Source organism: Pongo abelii, chromosome 19 (assembly GCF_028885655.2).
Source record: "Pongo abelii isolate AG06213 chromosome 19, NHGRI_mPonAbe1-v2.0_pri, whole genome shotgun sequence".
Taxonomy (NCBI): Eukaryota; Metazoa; Chordata; class Mammalia; order Primates; family Hominidae; genus Pongo; species Pongo abelii.
Genome location: NC_072004.2, coordinates 68,137,477 through 68,160,891, shown reverse-complemented (window position 1 = coordinate 68,160,891; position 23,415 = coordinate 68,137,477). Strand labels below are relative to the sequence as shown.

The 23,415-nt window shown below is 48.9% G+C and overlaps 1 protein-coding gene and 1 long non-coding RNA gene across 12 annotated transcripts in view; one reads left to right on the top strand and one right to left on the bottom strand.

Moving 5' to 3' along the window:
* SP2 (Sp2 transcription factor) overlaps window positions 1–15,585 on the top strand; it is a 33,824-nt gene extending 18,239 nt beyond the window's left edge. For 7 of the 9 annotated variants that reach the window (XM_054546245.1, XM_054546252.1, XM_054546248.1 and 4 more), the window contains 8 exons: window positions 563–639; window positions 1,407–2,381; window positions 8,225–8,537; window positions 10,200–10,374; window positions 10,629–10,822; window positions 12,997–13,093; window positions 14,213–14,337; window positions 14,946–15,585. In XM_054546245.1, the coding sequence (XP_054402220.1) occupies window positions 563–639; window positions 1,407–2,381; window positions 8,225–8,537; window positions 10,200–10,374; window positions 10,629–10,822; window positions 12,997–13,093; window positions 14,213–14,337; window positions 14,946–14,986 (1,997 nt within the window). In that variant the 3' untranslated portion in view covers window positions 14,987–15,585. Of the gene's footprint in view, window positions 1–562; window positions 640–1,406; window positions 2,382–8,224; window positions 8,538–10,199; window positions 10,375–10,628; window positions 10,823–12,996; window positions 14,338–14,945 lie in introns of those variants that run through there. The other 2 variants (XM_054546246.1, XM_002834241.6) reach the window with 2 other exon arrangements.
* Window positions 1–23,415, bottom strand: part of LOC103889589 (uncharacterized) — a 49,805-nt gene that overhangs the window by 23,377 nt on the left and 3,013 nt on the right. For all 3 annotated transcript variants that reach the window (XR_008519529.2, XR_008519528.2, XR_653967.3), the window contains exon 2: window positions 3,706–3,824. This is a non-coding gene — a long non-coding RNA (uncharacterized LOC103889589). The remainder of the gene's footprint in view (window positions 1–3,705; window positions 3,825–23,415) is intronic.

Sequence of the window (23,415 nt, the reverse complement as noted above, 5' to 3'; positions counted from 1 at the left end):
GTGGCTGGAGGGGGCAGTCCAACGACAGCAGGACCAGCTGTCCTCACAGCCTCAGATCGCTGAGTCTGAGGAGAGGAGAAAGTAATCTATTGAAATAGATGTAAGGCTGTCAACCCAGGGTGGGGAAGTCTGGGGAAAAGTCATTAACTTCTCTTGGAGAAGCAGCAACAAATAGAGGCAAAAAGAAAATCTGGCTAGGTGCAATGGCTCATGCCTGTAATCCCAGCACTTTGGGAAGCCGAGGCGGGTGGATCACCTGAAGACAGGAATTCGAGATCAGCCTGGACAACATTGTGAAACCTCCATCTCTACTAAAAATACAAAAATTAGCTGGGCATGGTAGCAGCACCTGTAATCCCAGCTACTCAGAAGGCTGAGGCAGGAGAATCGCTTGAACTTGGAAGGGGGAGGTTGCCGTGAGCCTAGATCATGCCGCTATACTCCAGCCTGGGCAACAAGAGCAAAAATTCCGTCTCAAAAAAAAAAAAGAAAATCTGAGGCAAGTGGGCTTGTGTTCTTTTTGGGCATTTTATACATTACTCCATCTCTTTTCTTCCAACAGATCCACAGACCAGCATGGCTGCCACTGCTGCTGTGAGTCCCAGTGACTACCTGCAGCCTGCCGCCTCCACCACCCAGGCGAGTAGGCAGTGGGCTCCGAGGGCTTGGGGCTGCAGCATCCTGGACAGACTCACCGAAAACACTCTCTCTTCACTGTCTCACTATAAATACCCTAGGTTATGAGACTGGGGACGGTTCAGTTAGCCACATTTTCTTTACTGAGAAACCATGGCCATTTACCTAAGGTGCCGCAGTTGGGCCAGGGGGAAAAACAAGGATTAAACTCTGTGTTCCTTCCACCAGACCTCACTAAAAAAGGAAAAGGAAAACAGAGGCTTTCTCATTGTCTCGAAAGTGTAGCCCTCCCCAATCTATAAAGTTACATGTTCTGAGTACTAAAAAGCACTTTATTGAAGTATTTATTCCTCCTGTTGCCCCTCCATTTTTTCCTCCCTCCTTTCCTCAGTTGAGCAATCAGGGACCCCTCAATCCCTGGGGTGGGCTAACAAACTCCATCTAAGAGCCAAACATGCTTCAGTGTCCTTAGAAACAAGGCCAGCGGGGAGTAGGAAGTCAGCTCGCATTGTTAGTTTACCCTGTCTGTGGGGTGCTGCCAGGGGTTCCTTCCTGAGAAAGACATTGCCCACCTTTTCTCCCTCACTTAATGGAGAAACCAGTAGAGAAGGGGAGACAAGAGCCAAGCAGGGGAGGGTGCTGGCAACATGCCTGCCCCGGAGGTGGGGAAGACTGGCGTGGAATGCCGCCAGGAGGAGAGGATCATGGGCAGAGGCGGCTGGGCAGCAGGCCTTCCTGTCTCACTCCTTTTCTCTGCTGTTTTTTTGCAGGACTCCCAGCCATCTCCCTTAGCCCTGCTTGCTGCAACATGTAGCAAAATTGGCCCTCCAGCAGTTGAAGCTGCTGTGACACCTCCTGCTCCCCCACAGCCCACACCGCGGAAACTTGTCCCTATCAAACCTGCCCCTCTCCCTCTCAGCCCCGGCAAGAATAGCTTTGGAATCTTGTCCTCCAAAGGAAATATACTTCAGATTCAGGGGTCACAACTGAGCGCCTCCTATCCTGGAGGGCAGCTGGTGTTCGCTATCCAGAATCCCACCATGATCAACAAAGGGACCCGATCAAATGCCAATATCCAGTACCAGGCGGTCCCTCAGATTCAGGCAAGCAATTCCCAGACCATCCAAGTACAGCCCAATCTCACCAACCAGATCCAGATCATCCCTGGCACCAACCAAGCCATTATCACCCCCTCACCGTCCAGTCACAAGCCTGTCCCCATCAAGCCAGCCCCCATCCAGAAGTCGAGTACGACCACCACCCCCGTGCAGAGCGGGGCCAATGTGGTGAAGTTGACAGGTGGGGGTGGCAATGTGACGCTCACTCTGCCCGTCAACAACCTCGTGAACGCCAGTGACACCGGGGCCCCTACTCAGCTCCTCACTGAAAGCCCCCCAACCCCGCTGTCTAAGACTAACAAGAAAGCAAGGAAGAAGAGCCTTCCTGCCTCCCAGCCCCCTGTGGCTGTGGCTGAGCAGGTGGAGACAGTGCTGATCGAGACCACCGCGGATAACATCATCCAGGCAGGAAATAACCTGCTCATTGTTCAGAGCCCTGGTGGGGGCCAGCCAGCTGTGGTCCAGCAGGTCCAGGTGGTGCCCCCCAAGGCCGAGCAGCAGCAGGTGGTGCAGATCCCCCAGCAGGCTCTGCGGGTGGTGCAGGCGGCATCTGCCACCCTCCCCACTGTCCCCCAGAAGCCCTCCCAGAACTTTCAGATCCAGGCAGCTGAGCCGACACCTACTCAGGTACCACACCCCCTGTACTGTCCTCCTCCTTCTCCTCTGGTTATCTCTTTTTGGCTTGCTTTGAAGATGATGCTGATCATCTCCCAGCTTGATCTGACCTTTGGGAGTCAGTATCTTTTGGGGTGGGCAGTAAGTGGCCGTTTCTACCTGACAAATGGGCTCTCTTTAGTTCACAGGGCCAAGTGCTGCTTATCTTTAGAAATTCGATGAAACATAGGGATATTTTGGCCCTTTTTCCTTATGAGTTGTTTTTTTTCAGGGGATGGCCAGGGGATAGATACATACTTTTTAATAACGCTTATTTTTGATTATAGAACTACATACTCAAAACGTTAGCAAGAATGAAAACATTCCAGTCCATAGAATTTTATGTAAAGTAAGAAAATTAATGAGAAAAATGCTGATCATTATTAATGACAAGAAAAAAACAGGAAGAGCAGCCTAGCTTTATAGCAGGAATATTTAGGCTATATTCATCTGGAATGTTTGTTTGTTTTAGGGTGTTTTTTTTTTTTGAGATAGGGTCGTACTCTGTTGTCCGGGCTGGAGTGCAGTGATGCGATCACTACAGTCTCAATCTCCTGGGCTCAAGCAATCCTTCCACCTCAGCCTGAGTAGCCAGGACTACAGGTGTATGCCACCATGCCAGGCTGAGCCACTGCTTCCTGCCAAACTGGGATGCTGAATTTAACAAGAATGTTCTTATTTTTGGCATTTATTAATGTGCTCTAATACTCTGGAATCTCTTTGGCTCTGTGAGGCAAGTTTTATTCTTTGTGCATGCCTGCTAAGTGCCAGTAATTGTGCCCATGTTGCAGATGGATAACCCAGAACTCAGATAATTTATGAAGTTTCCAAGATCAAATAGGGCATAAATGACAGGAACCAGGAGTCAACTGAGATTTGTAACTTCAGATCCCACACTCTTCCATCTTCCACCTTGACTCTTGTGTCTTATGTGTAGCAGGTGCTACCATTAAAATTGAGGAGTTTTTTTTTTAATATAAAAAACAGTTCCTGCCATCGAGGAATGTATGACCTAGTTGTCTATAGAGGAAGAACCAAATGACTGAGAGTGGGAAGTTGTGTAATTTCCTGGGTGGAGAAGAGAGCCCTTGAATTTGAACTGTGGACATAGAAATCACACAGGAATTCACCCTTCTGGCATATTTAATGTTGCCAGGTGTTTTTTATAAGTCGTTTATCACAATATCTGTGAATTCCCATGATCAGACCTACCTTACAGGTGATATTTTATGTTGCCAGGTGATTTTTTATAAGTCATCTATCACAAATATCTGTGAATTCCCATGATCAGACCTACCTTACAGGTGAAGAATTGTGGCACCTGCTCAGGAGCACATCCTCGGCATTGCCTCCCCTCCCTTCCATGAGGTCCCATATCTTGAGGTTGATGGAGACAGGACTAAAACCCAGTCTTCCCTAAGGAAATAATGATACATATGCAGAAAGATTTAGCTACAGTATTATTTTTTCATGACTACACAGCTTTATATCATCCCAACATGCTGATTATTATACAACTGATACCTTGTTAACTGTATATATCTAGGCTGTTTCCAATCTTACAGCTAAATAAATCCCTGAAAGTGGGTCAAGGACACATACATTTTTTAAAAATTTGTATTCTATATTAAAGGTTTGCAGTCTGTGACCAACTTTCAAGCCAAATCTAGCCCACCCACCTGTTTTTGTAAATAAAGTTTAATTGGAATGCAGACACGTCCGTTTGTGTTGCCCTTGCACTACAGTAGTAGCACAGTTAAGTAGCAGAGACAACATGCCCCGCAAAGCCTAAAATATTTACTCTCCAGCCCTTTATAAAAAAAGCTTGCTGAACCTTCAGATGCAAATACACACACACACATGCATGCATGCACGCATACACACGCATGCATGCATACACACACACACACAAAATCAGACATAAAATATCAGTGATTTGAAAAAGGGGCCCATATCAGAAAACTGGGAATGAGATTTGCATATTTACTAAGAAATGGGCCAGGTGATGTAGTTTATGCCTGTAATCCCAGCACTTTGGGAGGCTGAGGCTAGAGATTGCTTGAGCCCAGGAATTCAAGACCAGCCTGAGCAAGATAGCACGACCCCATCTCTACAAAAAAATTTAAAAATTAGTGAGGCATGGTGCTACACACCTGTAGTCCCAGCTATTTGGGAGGCTGAGGTGGGAGCATCACTTGAACCCATGAGTTCGAGGCTGCAGTGAACTATGATCATTCTACTGCATTTTAGCCAGGGTGACAGAGACCCTGTCTCTATTTAAAAAAAAAAATTTTTTTTTTTTAAAGAGACGGGATGTTTGTTAGCTTTTAAGTGAGAAGAAGCACAGTCTTAAATAATCCAGGAATTAAAAATAACCCGAATCGAAATCACAACAGGATTTTTTTTTTACAAAGAACTTTTTTGCTTTTGACTCATTTGAGTGTAAATTGCCACCATGATCCCCCTTGTCATTTCTGAATGCTTTAATTCCTACACACAAGGACATTCTACATTACCACAATACAATTGTCAAACCCAGGAAATTAGCAATGAAACACACTACTAATTCCAAGACCCCACTCTGTTTTCACCACTTGCCCCACTAATTCCTTTGTGGCAAAAGGATCTGATCCAGTATTACACATTACGTTTAGTTGTCTCCTTAGTCTCTTTTGGTATGAAACACTTCGTCATTCTTTTTTTTTCTGTTTTTTTGAGACAGGGTCTCGTTCTGTTGCCAGGCTGGAGTGCAGTGGCGATCTTGACTCACTGCAACCTCCAACTCCTGGGTTCAAGTGATTCTGCTGCTTCAGCCTCCCGAGTTGCTGGGATTACAGGCGCGTGCCACCACCCCTGGCTAATTTTTTTTGTATTTTTAGTAGAGATGGAGTTTCACCATGTTGGCCAGGATGACTTCCTCATTCTTTACTTGACCATCATGACCATGACTTTTGAAGGCTAAAGGTCAACTTTGGCCATTGGCAGCTCTTTCAGGTCGGCTCTTTTTTTCTCTTTGGCCATTGGCAGCTCTTTTCAGGTTGGCTCTCTGCAACCTCCGCCTCCTGGGTTCAAGCGATTCTCCCGCCTCAGCCTCCCGAATAGCTGGGATTACAGATGCCCGCCTCTGCGCCCTGCTAATTTTTGAATTTTTTTTTTTTTTTTTGAGACAAAGTCTCACTCTGTCACCCAGACTGGAGTGCAGTGGCACCATCTCGGCTCACTGCAACCTCTGCCTCCCGGGTTCAAGCAATTCTGCCTCAGCCTCCCGACTAGCTGAGACTACAGGTGAGCGCCACCATGCCCAGCTGATTTTTTGTATTTTTAGTAGAGACGGGGTTTCACTGTGTTAGCCAGGATGATCTCAATCTCCTGACTGTGATCCGCCCGCCTAAGCCTCCCAAAATGCTGGGACTACAGGCATGAGCCACCGCACCTGGCCAATTTTTGTATTTTTTTAGTAGAGACGGGGTTTTACCATCTTGGCCAGGCTGGTCTTGAACTCCTGACCTCGTGATCCACCCGCCTTGGCCTCCCAAAGTGCTGGGATTACAGGCGCGAGCCACCACACCTGGCCTTCGGGTCGGCTCTTATATCCCTCTGACAGGCTCTCATTCTTTTTTTTTTTTAATAAAATCAGCTTTATTGAGACATTCACATACTATGAAACTTACCCTTTTAAAGTATACAATTCAGTGATTTTTAGTATATTCACAGAGTTGTGCAGCCATTACTGCTATATAATTTTAGAACATTTTCATCACCCCAAAAAGAAACTCTCTACCCTTTTGCCGTCACTCCCCATTTATTTCCTCCTCTCTGCAGCCCCTGACAACTACTAGTCTATTTGTAATGTTTTCAAGGTTCATCCATGTTGTAGCATGTGTCTGGTGACTGGCTTCCTTCACTTAGCATGTTTCAAGGTTCATCCTGTTGTAGCATGTGTCTGAACTTCATTCCTTGTATTTTCCCAACCTCAGCCTTAGGGTCAACAATTTCTTCTCAGATTCCTGGTTCCTCTCATTGAAGGATGTGATTGCCTCTTTTTAATTCTGTCATTGTCTTCCTCCTCATTTATTTATTTATGTCATTATGGACTCACGGATTGCTGCTTTTTTGTTTTTTTGAGATGGAGTCTCGCTCTGTCACCCAGGCTGGAGTGCAGTGGCACAATCTCAACTCACTGCAACCTCCACCTCCCAGGTTCAAGCAGTTCTCCTGCCTCAGCCTCCCCAGTAGCTGGGATTACAGGCGTGCACCATCACTCCCGGCTAATTTTTTTTGTATTTTCAGTAGAGACGGGGTTACACCAAGTTGACCAGGCTGGTATCGAACCACTGACCTCAAGTGATCTGCCTGCCTTGGCCTCCCAAAGTGCTGGGATTACAGGCATGAGCTACTGCACCCAGCCAGATTCCTGTTTTATTCACTGGATTATAATCTGTTAAGATTATTTTGATGTTTTCATTGACCTAGATTTGGCCAGTGGGTGCCCCTTTAAGCTGGCTTGTATCTTTTCAAGTCCCCACCATTTTGTAAGCATTTCTTTACTTTCTGGTACAAGTGTTCCAAGCTTTTCTTGTACCTTCCCTGCCCCAACCCTGGAATCAGCTATTTCTCCAAGGAGCCTGGGTTCCTTTTAGTGGAGCATGTGAGTTAGAAGCTAAGGCCTGGGTGCTAGGTAAGCTCATTGCTACTGGGCATGGCTGGTCCCAGCCCTTCTCAATGGACACAGCTAGGAAGTATATATAAATAGACATACCTATGCAATGTCTACATAGATAGATGTAGATAAACTTATATAAGGACACACACACACATATATACACATACACATATACACACATTTGAATCTATATTTCTCTGTCTATATATATTGAAACCCATGGGTTTCTACCAATGTCTCTAATTCCCATCTAGCACCACAGTGTTCCGTCTAGCCTTCTCCCTTTCCATAACTCCCTTCTGTGACAGTGAGAGCCCTCACTCCTATTATCCTTAACATGCTTCCTTTCTGGATAAGTCCTCGGTATGCAGCCAGTCTCCCACAGCCATTAGCTCTCCCATAGGGACACCCTCCTCAGCCTGCCACCGCCATTCCCTACCCACCACGGACACCCTCCTCCCCACTACAAATGCCCTCCTTGTCCTGCTCAGCCTCTAATATGCATATTTTTAAGGTTTTTGATACATATTCCCAAATTTCCTTCCAGCAAGGTTAGCCCACATCATACTTCCACTCCTAATATACAAGTGTCTGTTTCCTGCTGTCTCACCAACAATGAGCATATTTTATTTTCCATGTTTGTCAATCTGAATTGGAGAAAAGTTGTTTTTCATTAATATGTGGCTCTTTTTTTTTTTCCGATTACAAAGACCGGAAACTTTTTTTTTTTGAGGCAGCGTCTTGCTCTGTCACCCAGGCTAAGTGCAGTAGAGGAATCATAGCTTACTAAAACCTGGAACTCCTGGGCTCTAAAATGTGGCTCTTAAAAACTAAAGTGAACCTGTGTCATTTGTTTGATGGTCATTCACAGTGCACTGCCTTCTAAATCTCCAATTCTGATTCTTGGCAATTACTTTTTCCATGCTAAGTAAATTCAACGTTTGATTTCAAATCAATAGTCAACATTCGCCAGCTTAGTATAGGATGCCAGCAGCCCTTTGTTGAGCATTAGCTGTGTATAAATGTAGGTTTGGGTGAATTGAAGAGACTCAGCGGACAGGCGCCCCCAGTTCTCACTTGGGCAGGGACATTTGAAGGCCCCAGGAACCTAGTCTCTTCCGGGCACTGATTTTTTTTCTCTGGCCCCTCCCAGGTCTACATCCGCACGCCTTCCGGTGAGGTGCAGACAGTCCTTGTCCAGGACAGCCCCCCAGCAACAGCTGCAGCCACCTCTAACACCACCTGTAGCAGCCCTGCATCCCGTGCTCCCCATCTGAGTGGGACCAGCAAAAAGCACTCAGCTGCAATTCTCCGAAAAGAGCGTCCCCTGCCAAAGATTGCCCCAGCCGGAAGCATCATCAGCCTGAATGCAGCCCAGTTGGCGGCAGCTGCCCAGGCAATGCAGACCATCAACATCAATGGTGTCCAGGTCCAGGGCGTGCCTGTCACCATCACCAACACAGGCGGTGAGGATGGCCTCTGTGGCCAGGGTATTGGCAGTGGTACCTACTCCTAGCAGGTGGAAACTATGGGCTGGCCCCGGGATTTCCAGTAACAATAGTGAGGATGCTGTCCATCATTGCTTAAGCGTACGTCCACCTGCAGCTTCTCACCTAGTCCTTACAGTAGCACTCAGAGATAGTTTAAGGCACATGTCCCCATCTGACAGCTGAAGACAGAGAAGATAGATGTACTCGGAAAACTTTCCAACTAACATCCAAACGCAAAGATGGCTTCTTGAAGGAGAAAGCCTTGAGTTAAGGTTGGAAGAAAAGAAAAGAAAAGACTGCCCTGGCAGTCGGAATAGTTTGTGCTGCACTTCAGTTCAGTGGTGAGATTTATGCTGTGAAACCAGCCTTGCAAATAACCAAAGGAAAAATTGGAGCAACCTAGCAAAAATGGCTTCTTATGTAGTGGGAGCTCTCTGAATTTCTCTTCATCCTTAATGAATTTTTTTTTTTTTTTTGAGACAGAGCCTCGCTTTGTCGCCCAGGTTGGAGTGCAGTGGCACGATCTCTGCCTCAGCCTCCCGAGTAGCTGGGATTATAGACGCCCACCACCACACCCGACTAATTTTTGTATTTTTTGTAGAGACGGGGTTTCACCATCTTGGCCAGGCTGGTCTTGAACTCCTGACCTGGTGATCCATCCGCCTCAGCCTCCCAAAGTGCTGGGATTACAGGTGTGAGCCACCGTACCCAGCCCATCCTTAATGAATTTTTAGCACTTTAACACATTTGCTTTTCCCTCTTGAGGTGACCCCCAAGAGGATAAGGCATCCTAGAGGATCTGATTTTCCCCAAAGCCCATAGAACTGTGTCCTCTTTTGTGTTTTGTTTTGTTTTGTTTTGTTTTTTTAAGACATGGCCTCAGGGCCTGGCTCTGTCATCCAGGCTGAAGTGCACTGGCATGATCATGACAATGCAGCCTCAGCCTCCTGGGCTCAAGCAGTCTTCCTACTTCTTCTTCCTGAGTAGCTGGGACTACAGGCATGTAGCACCATGCCCAGCCAATTTTTTAGTTTTTTATAGAGATGGGGGTCTCCCTGTGTTGCCCAGGCTGGTCTTGAACTCCTGGGCCCAAGCAATTGTCCTGCCTGCCAGAGTGCTGAGATTACAGGTATGAGCCACTGTACCTAGCCTGTGACCTCTGTCTTTTTAACAGAAATCCGTGGAGACTTTCCTAAAAGCAGAGTTGGTATCTCACAAGGGCCTAAGGTTGGAGGAGATTCAGGAAGAAATGTCTTAAGACCCTTCGCAGCTGGAATCATGTGGGCAATATGCTAAAGCAAATTCTGCCCACATAGTACAGTGGTTCAGGGCACTGACTTTGAAATGGTCTTCCTGGGTTCAGATCTGGGTTCTACCACTTACTAGCTATGTGATCTTGATATGTTATTGAGCCCCAGTTTCTTCATCTGTAAAGTGCCGATGATAGTAGCTATTTTATAGGGTCATGAAGATTAAATGAGTCCCTATACAAAGGTCCTTAAAATGATATCCAGCATATAGCAGGCTCTCAAAAATAGCTGCTGTGATTATCATCTTTGTCATGTGCAGAAGGGCAGAAGGGTTGACTCGAGGTTTCAGGCTTCCTCACCCTGAACTCTGCCCCCTTTGTCCCCACAGGGCAGCAGCAGCTGACAGTGCAGAATGTTTCTGGGAACAACCTGACCATTAGTGGGCTGAGCCCCACCCAGATCCAGCTGCAAATGGAACAAGCCCTGGCCGGAGAGACCCAGCCCGGGGAGAAGCGGCGCCGCATGGCCTGCACGTGTCCCAACTGCAAGGATGGGGAGAAGAGGTAATTCAAGGAGAGGGCCCAAGCCACAAGGCTGGCCTGTGTTCCCCAAGCCCCTCCTGGACAGTTGTCCAGAGCTGCAAGCTGGCACAGACCAGGCAGGGAAGAGCTGGCAGCTCTGTGCCACCTTGCCCCCTGCCTCCTTGTGCTCTCTGACCTGACCCCACATCCTCACTGCATCCTGTTCCTGTCCCATCCTCTACCTCTTTTCTCTCCTCTTCCTACTCCCTCCACTCCACCCTCACCCCAATTCTCAGGTCTGGAGAGCAGGGCAAGAAGAAGCACGTGTGCCACATCCCCGACTGTGGTAAGACGTTCCGTAAGACGTCCTTGCTGCGTGCCCATGTGCGCCTGCACACTGGCGAGCGGCCCTTTGTCTGCAACTGGTTCTTCTGTGGGAAGAGGTTCACACGGAGTGACGAGCTCCAACGGCATGCTCGCACCCACACAGGTCAGCCCCCTGCCTTCGGGACCCTCCACCCACAGAGGTCAACTTCCTGCCTCTCCTCCCACCCCTACTCTACTGGCTTTAGTAACATTGACACTCCTGGAACTGCCACACTGAGCAAGAGCTACAGACTATCCAGGGACGACATAGGAAATTATTTTCAAGCCATTCCGTTATCACTGTTGTTTCCCCAAGTAATGGGAAAGGAATAGTTGTCATTGCATGACACAACCTGATGACTTTTGCCATGTCAGCATAGTTATTTAACAAACACTGACATGGTGTGCCAGGCACAGTACTAAGCACTTTACTGATTACCTCAGTTGATCCTGGTGAGGACTTTATGGGAGGATACTTTGTTTATGCCTTTTTTTTTTTTTTTTTTTTTTTTGGGAGATGGAGTTTCGTTCTTTTGCTCAGGCTGGAGTGAAGTGGTGCAATCTCGGCTCACTGCAGCCTCCACCCCCTGGGTTCAAGCAATTCTCCTGCCTTAGCTTCTCAAGTAGCTGGGACTACAGGCACCCACCACCACACCCAGCTAATTTTTGTATTTTTAGTAGAGACGGGGTTTCACAATGTTGGCCAGGCTGGTCTCGAACCCCTGACCTCAGGTAATCCACCCACCTTGGCCTCCCAAAGTGCTAGGAATAGAGGCGTGAGCCACTGCGCCAGCCTGTTGATGCCCATTTTACTGAGGCATGGGGAGGTGGCCCAGTCACACAGCTAGTGACTGGTGCAGCCAGGTTCAAACCCAGGCCCTGCCATGGCTTTTTTTTTTTTTTTTTTTTTTTTTGAGACAGGGTCTCACTCTGTCACCCAGGCTAGAGTGCAGTGGCACAATCTTGGCTCACTGCAGTGTTGAACTCCTGGGCTCAAGCGATTCTCCCACCTCAACCTCCTGAGTAGCTGGGACTACAGGCATGCATCACCACACCTGGCTAATTTTAAAATTTTTGTAGAGACAGGGTCTTACTGTGTTGCCCAGGCTGGTCTCAAACTCCTGGACTCAGATGATCCTCCCTCTTCTGCCTCCCAAAGTGAGATATCACAGTTGTAGTTTTAGGTACTAGCAAATCAATGCAAAACTATTAAAAATATTGATCCAAGCTGGGCACAGTGGCTCACACCTGTAATCCTAGCTCTTTGGGAGGCTGAGGCAGGTGATCACTTGAGCCTAGGAGTTCGAGACCAGCCAAGGCAATATAGCGGGAGCCCATCTCTTAAAAAAAAAAGATTATACATCTACCACCTGAAATTGTCCTGGGTATCCACAGTGATCCACACATACACTTTGGCAAACAGTGCTATAGTGAATGCCCGCAGTGAGCAGACACCTGTCCTGGGGCTAGAGGGCTGAGGGAAGCGTGACCCAGAGCTCCGGCTCCTGGCCAGTGTGGTGGGACAGGTCCTACTCCCCAAAAGGCAGAGGAGTCAACATTCCACAGAAAAGCAGTTGGGGTCAACATGGTTCCAACTAAGTGAGTGCTCAGGGCTGGCAAGGTCAGGGTGGAGTGGGATTTTCCTGCGATGGGGAGGATGCTGATCCAGGTTCAAAGTCAGAGGGACAAAAGAAGAAAGCAGGCAGACAGCCCTGCACGGGAAGACTCTTAGGTGCAGAGGCTCCAGGGACAAGGAATGGGAATGAAATAGACTGGAGAGGTCAAATGGGGGTCAGAGAGAAATGAGAATTGATAAAGAGATTTAGATGAGTAGGGGCCAAGCATGGTGGCTCGTGCCTGTAATCCCAGCACTTTGGGAGGCCAAGGTGGGCGGATCACTTGAGGTCAAGAGTTCGAGACCAGCCTGACCAACATGGCAAAACCCTGTCTCTACAAAAATACAAAAATTAGCTGGGCGCAGTGGCGGGCATCTGTAGTCCCACCTATTTAAGAGGCTGAGGGAGGAGAATTGCTTGACCTGGGAGGTGGAGGTTGCAGTGAGCGGAGACTGTGCCACTGCACTCCAGCCTGGCCAACAGAGTGAGACTCCATCTCAGAAAAAAAAAAGATTTAGATGAGTAGGCACCAGTGAGCAAATGTGAGAGCAGGAGGCGGGCAGAATGTGGTGACAAGGCCATGTCAGCTTGATTGGGTGCACCTCACATGCACCCCACCTTTTTGGGCAGAGACAGGGTCTGTGCACAGGGTCTGTGGGTGATGGGCATCTCCTCTTCCCAGGGGATAAACGCTTCGAGTGTGCCCAGTGTCAGAAGCGCTTCATGAGGAGTGACCACCTCACCAAGCATTACAAGACCCACCTGGTCACGAAGAACTTGTAAGGCCAACTGCGGCGGGAGGCCCTGAAGATGCAATCCCCCACCTGTGTCCTCCCTGGGCCCCTGGTGGAAAGGAGCCCTGTGGCTGCCTTGGGCCTGCCCTCAGCCCCACTCCTGTTCTGCAACTGTCCCCACAGGAAGGGGCCCTGTTCCCTGTACTGTCCTCCTTCTGAAGCCCCTTGGCTCCGCCTTGGCCCTTCCCCTCACCATGAGCTCCCGGCCTGCCCAGACTGTGGACACTGGCCGTGCCCAATGAGACGTTCTAAACCAGGACGCGTGGGAACCCTTATTTCCAAAGGAAAAACATGCATTTCACTCCGTCGAGGAGCAAAGTGAGCCCCTACCCCCCACCCCGATCTCCGCTCCCAGCACTGCCGGAGTCGCATCGTGCCATGCCCCTCTCCTGCACCTCCCTGGCCCTGCCGGCCACTGTGGACGCCCTGGGGCTCGGCACCCACCTCTGGAGAGACTCGGGGCCACCTCCACTCCATGTGCCCAGCCCCGCCACAACCTCTCCTCCAGCACATTCCAGCTCTATTTAAAAAGTAAAGACACCTACCGACTCCTCCTGATCCCCCTCTTTTTCTATGGAGAACGTTGCCTTATACTCTCTACTTCAGATGATGAACACTGTGTACTGTGTGTGCTTTAAAGAAGTTTTATTTAATTGCTCCCTTCTTCCTTTCCTTGTTATTCACCTCCCTGATGCCTGCTTTCAGTTGAGGGTTGGGGGCAATGATGAGCATATGAATTCTTTCTCACTCTAGCAGTTCCCTTTTCTAAATGACACAGCATTTAAACTCAAATCTGGATTCAGATAACAGCACCTGCACATCCTGCACCTCCTCCCTCTCCCTTCACCTCACCCCTGCCCGGCCCAAGCTCTACTTGTGTACAGTGTATATTGTATAATAGACAATTGTGTCTACTACATGTTTAAAAACATATTGCTTGTTATTTTTGAGGCTTTTAAATTAAACAAAAATCCAACTTTATTTTTAGTTGTAACTGCTTGAGGTATGTTTTATGAATTAAGTGACAGATTTGTTATCCTTTATTAACGTACTTTGTTGGTCAGCGCTGGGCTGACAAAAATTTTTTCTTGCTAATAAATTTAGTTGCCTGAGGCAAAATCTTCAACTTGGCAGTTCGGCTTCCTTTGTCTCTTCCCTTGGAGAGCTCGGAGAGGGGACTCCAGAGGAGGGAGCTGTGGTCTCTCAGAGCGATCCACACTGGGACCAAGGTAGGACCTTGCCCTCCTGACCCTCGGCAAACCCAGGCCACATGCCCAAAAGGGGCTGCGGCCACATGTACCTCATGACACTGGCATGAGCCCCCAGAGCACCTCCAAGGGCCAGGGCCCAATGCAGGTGTTCCTGCCTTTTTCTTCTGTAAGCCAGTTTTGCCTGTACACAAAGCAGATACGAAGAGCCAAGTCACAGCAGTGACCTCAGCCAGCAAGTTAGCTCTTCCACCCACCTCCCCAACCCCTGGAGGAAGGCATTGGCCTCAGAGCCCATTAGTAAGAAGCTTAGAGAGGAGAGCCAATGGGGCCTTGGCTCAGTCCCCTCCAGAAGGCTACAGTCTGGCAAAAATGCATTTCCCCAAGGGCCAAGGGCCAAGGTCCCTTCCCAAAGTGAAGGGCGAGGCAGGTTCCTGGGAGGGCTTGGCAGCAAGAGAGGCCTGGAGCCCAGCTGCACCCGATAGAGGACTCTGGCCACAGATTCTGGTTCCTTCTATATCCCCTGCCCAGTAACCCAGAGAGGACAAGAAGTTGATTGTGCCTTTTGGTTTTAGCAGATGCTACAAATCTGAAATTTTGGTGGGAATTTGTTTTGCTTTGTTTTGCAGAGCTAATAAGAACTCAGGGGTTGCGATGTTGTGCAGATTAAGATTGGAGCTAGCTCAGTACATGTGTTTAAGCCCCACAGGGCCCTGAAGAGCATCCGGCCTGAAGAGACAGGCAAGTCCACCTCAAGCATGTAGAGGACAGCATGTGCTTTCACTCACCCTCGAAAGGACACAGCTGGGATTGCTGTTCTGTTCAGGAGTGGTGAGGCTCGTTTTGAGCTGTCCATTCCCCTGCTCTGTTCCCTTTGTCACCAGCCACCTGTGTCTGCCAGCAAACAGCTTTTCCTTAGAGCCAGTCAACCCTCAAATGGCTGAAAAAGTAAAAAGCCCACAGATCTCAGATGGATCCAGGTTCTCTGCCCTTCCCCTCTTCTTTGTTAACAAGCAGGGGGCCTTTCCTATCCCTACGGAAGCCGTTTGGGCAATACTAGACCACCAGCTGAATCTACCTTGACACAGCAGCCTCTTCCTCAGCCCCCCAGCTCTGCATCTCATCACCGCACTGGCAGCAGGTGGAAGACATGAGGTGTATTTATTCCTCATGCGTGGACTGCATGACTAGAAAACTGCCTTGCTGTGTTCTGAATAAGGGGATTGGTAGAGACAAGGGGAATATTAACAAAGTGACCTCTTTCTGCCACATGTTTCCCTTGGCTTTGCTCTCAGGCACAAAGAATGATCCTTTCCTGGGAGCTGATTTCAAGCCATGTGCTTTATGCTTCCAGTACAGAAACTGACCTGACTCCCCAGCATCATTTGGAAATGAAGGTGCCAGCCACCAGCTGGGCAGGATGAGCATTTCCCGTGTAGGATTTCCCTTCTCCAGTGAGATGGGGGTTCAAAAGTTATGTCTGGTCATCTCTGCCTCCCTTGGGATGGCTAAGAGTGAGAGAATGTATTCTGCCTAGCTGAGTGATGGCACCAGGAAAGCACAGAAAGACTTGTGGGCGAATTAACCCTGCTGTGGCTTTAACCTATCCATTATTTGAGAGTTGCAGGGGAACTGTTGAAGGTGTGATGCAGTCTAAGCTCACCCTAGGCAAGAGGCTCCCACAGACACCTGATCCTGATGGGCCCTTGATGAAAATCTGGGTGCAGTTCAAGGGTAGGGGCCCCACATGTGTAGTTCCTCCTCTGTCCTCTACCATCCCGTGTCATGTGCACCAGAGCCCATCCTTCATGCCCCTCCTGTCTGTCCAGCTGACACTTGGCATTGCGCTCATTATACCAGAGCCTAGGATTCCATGCCTGGAAGAAAGGGGGACTGGGCAGGATTTCCCTCGCAAAGGCAAATCCAGGCATTATATGTACTTTTTTTTTTTCTTTAACAAAACCAGCAAATGGGTCTTCCTTGCCCTTCCTTCAAACCACCCAGTCCATTTTTACAATCATCTTTCCCGCTGGGCACAGTGGCTCATGCCTGTAATCCCAGCACTTTGGGAGGCCGAGGCGGGTGAATCACTTGAGGTCAGGAGTTCGAAACCAGCCTGGCCAACATAGTGAAACCCTGTCTCTACTAAAAAATATCATAATTAGCCAGGCGTGGTGGCGCATGCCTGTAGTCCCAGCTATTCGGGAGGCTGAGGCAGGCAGGAGAATTGCTTGAACCCAGGAGGCAGAGGTTGCAGTGAGCCGAGATTGTGCCACTGCACTCCAGCCTGGGTGACAGAGCAAGACTCTGTCTCAAAAAAAAGAAAAAAAATCATCTTTCCAGTGCCCTTGTGAGGCCCCAGGCTTGTTTGATGACAGTGCTGACGTTACAGCCCGCCACACATGACATATTTTGAGAAAGACAGGATGGAGCAAGAGAAGGGTTCAGACCTATCCCCAAGCCCAGGGTAGGTGTGTAGGAGCCCTGAGCGGATGGATGCAAGCTGTCCTGGTCTGAGTGCAGAGAATGGGGTGTTCAGGTTCTCCATTTGAGTCTTCCACTGCCCAAACCTGAGGCCCCTTTAAAGGTTGCCCCTTAAAGTTGCCACACCCAGAAATTGGGCCAAAGAAGTTAAGCTGTTGATTATTTCAATTCTGAATAAAAATGAAGGCGTCTTCTCTGCCTCCTAAGGCCTGGTCTGATCTTGGCTCCTTCATCACTAGAACCTTCCTGAGCAGTGGTCTGGGACCCCTCCCCTTCCTCCCTCCACCTGTGTTTCAGAGCCCTCCTAGTCAGCATGGGCTTCACCTCAAACCCCACTGCTATTCTCTCTTCTTCCTGGGGTTCACCTCAAGCCCCACTGCTATTCAACCCCCCTCTTTCTCTTCAGCTTCAAAATAGACTCCTGCATGTATCTTGATTAAACACAGGCCCACTGCAACCCCAGTGCCTCAGGGACCAGGAGGGAAACTGTTTTTAACCATAAGGAAAACAAAGCAAGTACTGTGGTCAATGTCAGTGACTCTCTGCTTAGGGCAAATATTGGAGTGTGTGACTGCAAAACTGGGACATCCACCCCCGACTACAGGGGGTGCCCCTACTCTGCTTTGCCCAGTTGGTGCTATGTGAGAATGCAAACTCTTGTGATTTTTGTAAGAGAAGCCAGAAATGTGGAGTTTGAGGTGGAATCTGATCTTTCAATGTTGGCTCAATTGTTTAAAAATACAGCAGGACCAGTTTCAGCGCTTGAGCTACCAGTTTTTGACTTCTGCATCATCCATCCCCTCTTCCTTAGCCAGTGACATCCTCTCTACCCCCTGACAGTCTCCAACCTCTCAGTCTTCCCTTCCCCAAGTTACAGGATCACAATGGCCAAAACATTTTTTGTTTGTTTGTTTTAAGACAGGGTCTTGCTCTGTCGCCCAGGCTGGAGTGCAATGGTGCAATCTCAGCTCACTGCAACCTCTGCCTCCCGGGTATGCAATTCTCTTGTTCCCAGCCTCCCAAGTAGCTGGGATTACAGGCATCCACCACCACGCCCAGCTAATTTTTTTTTTTTTTTTTTTTAATAGAGACGAGGTTTCACCATGTTGGCCAAGCTGGTTTCAAACTCCTAACCTCAAGTGATCCGCCCGCCTCGGCCTCCCAAAGTGCTAGGATTACAGGCATGAGCCACCATGCCCGGCCTTATTTTTTGTATTTTTAGTAGAGACAAGGTTTCACTATGTTGGCCAGGCTGCTTTCGAACTCCTGACCTCAGGTGACGCGCCTGCCTCGGTCTCCCAAAGTGTTGGGATTACAGGCGTGAGCCACTGCACCCAGCTCCCCAAACAGTTTAACCTGCTGCCCAAGAGATTATCTAAGTGGAAGGACTCAACTGTCCAAAGCAAGTGGGACAGCCCCTAGGGGTTAGACCACTGGCCTCAGTGTCCAAAGGCTCAAGCGCCTGTTGCTTCTGCTTCTTCCCCTGCCTGTAAGGGGTGAACAGGGTTCTCAGTTCCTCTCCTGCACCAGGCCCCCGACACACTGACCTTACCTAGAGGACCTTAGACCAGCACTGACCCCTCCAGTGGGCAGGCAAACGGCTTTTCATGGTGGCAGTGTCAGCAAGAATGTGTTGCCCAATAGTGAAAGAACAGGGTATAGACCCCCAGGAGAAGTAGTGGAGCATCCATTGTGTCATCAGCCTGGGCTTTTCAGGTGACATCTGTGACAGCTCTGCAGACTGCAGTTGCGTGATATACACCCCTGAGTTTGGGGTCAGCTCTACCTTAGGTCCACTGCTGTCCTGCAGGTCAGTAAGAGGGCCCAGTCCCCAGACATTAATCTTGACATTGTCTCAGTCTCTTCCGAATTTCCAGTCCTAGAAAAGCTCGGCCATGACGTCGACTGGACACAGACCCCTCTGCAGAGTCAGAGGGGGTTAGATCCACCCCCTACAGCAATGCCCACACCAGGGTCCCATGAGGCGTGTGTCTTCTACACTGTCCTCCCACAGGCAGGCGGTCTTATTCAGCACAGCAGGGCCACCCACCCCATGCCAGGGAGCTTTTAGGGAGACAGGCCCAAAGTTTAATAGAACTGTCATGACTGGGAGTCCTCAGGGGGGACACCCTGGGCTCCCCAGCTCACGGTGAGAAAGTGGGCTGTGGTCACGCACACAGATACAACTTATCAGCAGCATCGTCCTTTACTCCAGGCAAAAGGGAATATGGCAGAAGTTTCCTAGTTCACACTGCCCTAAGGAAAACTCACCCTGCCCAAGGCCAACCCTATCTCTTGTCCTGTCTCCAAAACCAAGCTGCCACATCATTTCCAAAGTGAGTGGACCCATTTCCCCACACCACACCCATTCTTAAGTTGAGGGGACCTGGACGAAGCAGCCGAAAGACTGAGAACTGTTACGGATGGGAGACTAAGGGGACAGGACTGCTAAATGCAATGTGGGGTCCTGGAACAGAAAAAGGACATGAGTGGGAGAAAAAGGGGTAAAACTCAAAAAAGCCCATAGTTTACTTTTTTAGTTTTTATTTTTTTTGGTACAGATGGAGTCTCCCTATGTTCCCAGGCTGGTCTCAAACTCTTGGGCTCAAGGATCCGCTCACCTAGGCCTCCCAAAGTGTTGGGATGACAGGCGTAAGCCACCATGCCCAGCCTCTGTAGTTTAATTAATAGTGGTGTGCCAGTGTTAATTTCTTGATGTAGACAATTGTGCTATGGTAGTAAGATCTTAATATTTGGGGAAGGTAGGTGAAGGGTGTATGGGAAATATTTGTACTATATTTGTAACTTTTTTGTAAGTCTAAAATTACTTTAAAAAGTAAAATGGAATGGAAGACCTGGAATAGAGAAGTAAAAAACGAAGCAAATGGAACAAGATCACCCAAGCAGCATCAGAATCAGAGTGGACAGCACATACTATGGTGACTAGGACCCTGAGATTCTGGAGATTATGAGAGGTGTGGGCACCTGCTAGGCAGAGCTTGCCAGCTATGGCCCCATCTCCATTCTGCCCCTTGCCACTTGCACCATCTCAGGTCCCCAGACCCATCAGGGGCTCATGGCTGATAGAACACAGATGCCGAGGAACCTAACTCAGGATGAGATGCTGCCTTGGGACAGAGAACACTTGTGATTCAACCAAGGTCTTTGGGGCTGGGGTGAGTCACTAAAGGAACTGCGGTAATAGGACAGGTGGCAGTTGGGTTTCCTAGGAGAAGGGGTCCTCAGGGAGTAGAAGAGGCAGGAAGTGAGCCTGGGAGGATGGAATAATGAACAGGGCTGTGGGTAAAAAAGGAAGCAGACCATGGTGGACTATGGTAGTGACTCAGGGCCTGGAGAAGAGGGTCAAATACCTGCTCATAGGGACCTTGGGCAAAAGGAAATGAGAACTGACTGCAGGGCAGGCCAAATGCAAGGACCGACCAGGATTTCTCAAAGGAAACTAGGAAGCCGCTAGCCCATGTCCTTTGGGCCTGCCTGAAAACCCACCACCAGGCCTCCTCCTACTCACTGCCTGTGGCCGACACCATAATTACCAAGGCAGGTAGTCTGGGGACTGAAACTGATTTAATTCACTTGGCCTTTGAAGCTCATCATCCCTCCAGTCAACAAACACACTCGTGGACGGGCACAGCGGCTCATGCCTATAATCCCAGCATTTTGGGAGGCTGAGGCAGGAGAACTGCTTGAGCCCAGGGGTTTGAGACCAGGAGCAACATAGTGAGACCCCATCTCTACAAAAATAAAAAAATCAGCCAGGCATGGTGGTGTGTGCCTACAGTCCCAGCTACTTAGGAGGCTGAGGTGGGGGGATCTCTTAAGCCCAGGAGATCAAGGCTGCAGTGAGTTATGAGTGTGCCACCGCATTCCAGCCTGGGCAACAGAGTAAGACCCTGTCTCAAAAAAAAAAAAGAAAAAAGAAAAGAAAAAAAAACAAAAAAAACAAAACACACACTCAGCCCTGCTCCCACCAGGTGCAAAAATGTCCCACACCCCACTCACCATACGTAACACCCATCATACTGAAAAGCTTAACAAAAGTGGTTTATGCATAAACATTACAGATTAGCATTTTTTGAGCACACCTTGTGGGCTAGGATTGTGAGAAGAAGCCAGAGAAAGTTAAGAGATGTGGTCCCTCTCGTGAAGGAACTCCCATTCTAACAGGGAATACCAGCCACCCACAATGTATTTGGGAAGCCATCTGTAAGCACATGCAAGGATCGTGTAGGGGGTTAGCCACAAGCACCACAGGCAGGACACCGATAAGTTTCAGCCTCCTCTGATCTCGTCCCAAGCCTCTGAGGACCCACCTCCCTTGGGCCTCTGATAAACCCACTCAGGGCTTAGGCATCTGCTGGCAGAGCACCAAGCACACGCCCTTCTGTAAGTCCTGGTGTTGCTACCCTTGGGGCTCCAAGCTGAGTTCACCTCAAGTCTGGACCCAAGAATTCCTGAGCTTCAGGCCCTCCAGCACACCCCTTGCTCTGCTATCAGCCTTCTGCCTCTCACCTCTTAGAAAGCTGGACACAGGCCGGGCACGGTGGCACACACCTGTAATCCCAGCACTTTGGGAGGCTGAGGCGGGCGGATCACCTGAGGTCAGGAATTTGAGACCAGCCTGGCCAACATGGTGAAACCCCATCTCTACTAAAAATACAAAAATTATCCGAGTGTGGTCGTGCATGCCTGTAATCCCAGCTACTCAGGAGGCTGAGACAGAAGAACTGCTTGAACCCAGGAGGTGGAGGTTGCAGTGAACCGAGATCGTGCCACTGCACTCCAGCCTGGGTGACAAGAGCGAAACTCCATCTCAAAAAACAAAAAAAAATTTTAAAAAAAGAAAGCTGGACACTATATTTCACCAGCGTCATTATCACTCCTCCTTGACTCTCCCTTTCCCTACCACCCTCCCTAACTCTGCCAGGCCCTCTTCCCTTCTCAGACATTCTCATCCTCCCTTACGGCTGTAAGTGCCACCTCGAGGCTCATGCTACCTAAACCAGTGTCATCAGCCCTGACCTCCCCACTAAGCTCCAGACTCCATTATCCAACCTGGCTAAACGTGGGTGTCCCATCAACCCTCACACTCAAAATGTTGCTAAGGAATTCACCTTTCCCCCAAACCTCCTCCTCCAACAGGCCCCACTTCAATGAACAGCACCACCCGTGTCACCTAAAGCCAGCCCTGGTGGGTGGATCCCTCCTCTCCACATGCCCTACACTATACTCATGCATCAGGATCCTGCCCCCACCTTCCATTTAGACCACACCCCAGCTTCTCCCAACCTATCCCTGCCACCAGCCTGACCCTCCCTTGCTCATCACCCATTTGGTCACCAGAGCCAGGTTCCAAAACACAAATCCAATCACTAAAGTAAAACTGAAATACATAATTTAGTCAGATAATTAGAAAAAAGGTGGTTTAAGAAAGTAAACGTGGCTGGGTGTGGTGGCTCACGCCTATAATCCCAGCACTTTGGGAGGCCAAGGAGGGTGGATCACTGGAGGCCATGAGTTCGAAACCAGCCTGGCCAACATGGTGAAACCCCCTCTCTACTAAAAATACAAAAAAATTAGCCAGGTGTGGTGGCAGGAGCCTGTAATCCCAGCTACTCGGGAAGCTGAGAAAGGAGAATTGCTTGAACCTGGGAGGCAGAGGTTGCAGCGAGCCCAGATTGCATCACTGCACTCCAGCCTGGGCAACAGAGTGAGACTCTGTCTCAAAAAAAAAAAAAAAAAAAAAAAAAGGAAAAGCATTAGAAGAAAACAGGCAAGGCACAGTCCCCAAACCCACATGCAGACCTTTTTTTTTTTCTTTTGAGACTGAGTCTTGCTCTGTTGCCCATGCTGGAGTGCAGTGGCACTGCAACCTCCGTCTCCCGGGTTCAAGCCATTCTCGTGCCTCAGCCTCCCAAGTAGCTGAGATTACAGGCGCCCGCCACCATGCCTGGCTAATTTTTGTATTTTTAGTACAGACAGGGTTTCACCATTTTGGCCAGGCTGGTCTCAAACTCCTGACCTCAAGTGATCCACCTGCCTCGGCCTCCCAAAGTGCTGGGATCACAGGCATGAGCCACCACACTCGGCCATGCAGACTTTTTTGTTTCATCTTGAGAAACCAATGTGCCTCTCTGTACAATAAAAATGTTGCTATGTATTTTCTATTCATTTAAGACTTTCTCAAGAGAAGACTGGAACAGTAAAATAATTCCTTTCTCCCACTCAGAAAGTCCCTGCTGGTGGTTGCATCAGTAGCAAAAGCAGCTAGCAGGCTTGTTTCCCTTCTGGTCGTGCACTGAGGGGCTGCTTTGTGATCCAGAAACCAAATCCAACTAAGCAGAAAAGCAAACACAAGTCTACTTATTATCTTCAAGACAAAGGGAAAAATACAAAAGGGCAATCAACTGCACACTTCTTTGCTAATCGCCGAGGGAAGGAGACGCTGTCAGAATCTAGCACTTTTTTCTCCCCATCTGGTCTTTAAAAAGCAGGAACTAGACACTGGTTCACAGGCTAAAAAATATCACAGGATAAAATATCAGAATCATTGTGTCTAAAAGCCTGACCCTTGGCACCTGCACGATGACTCTTCAG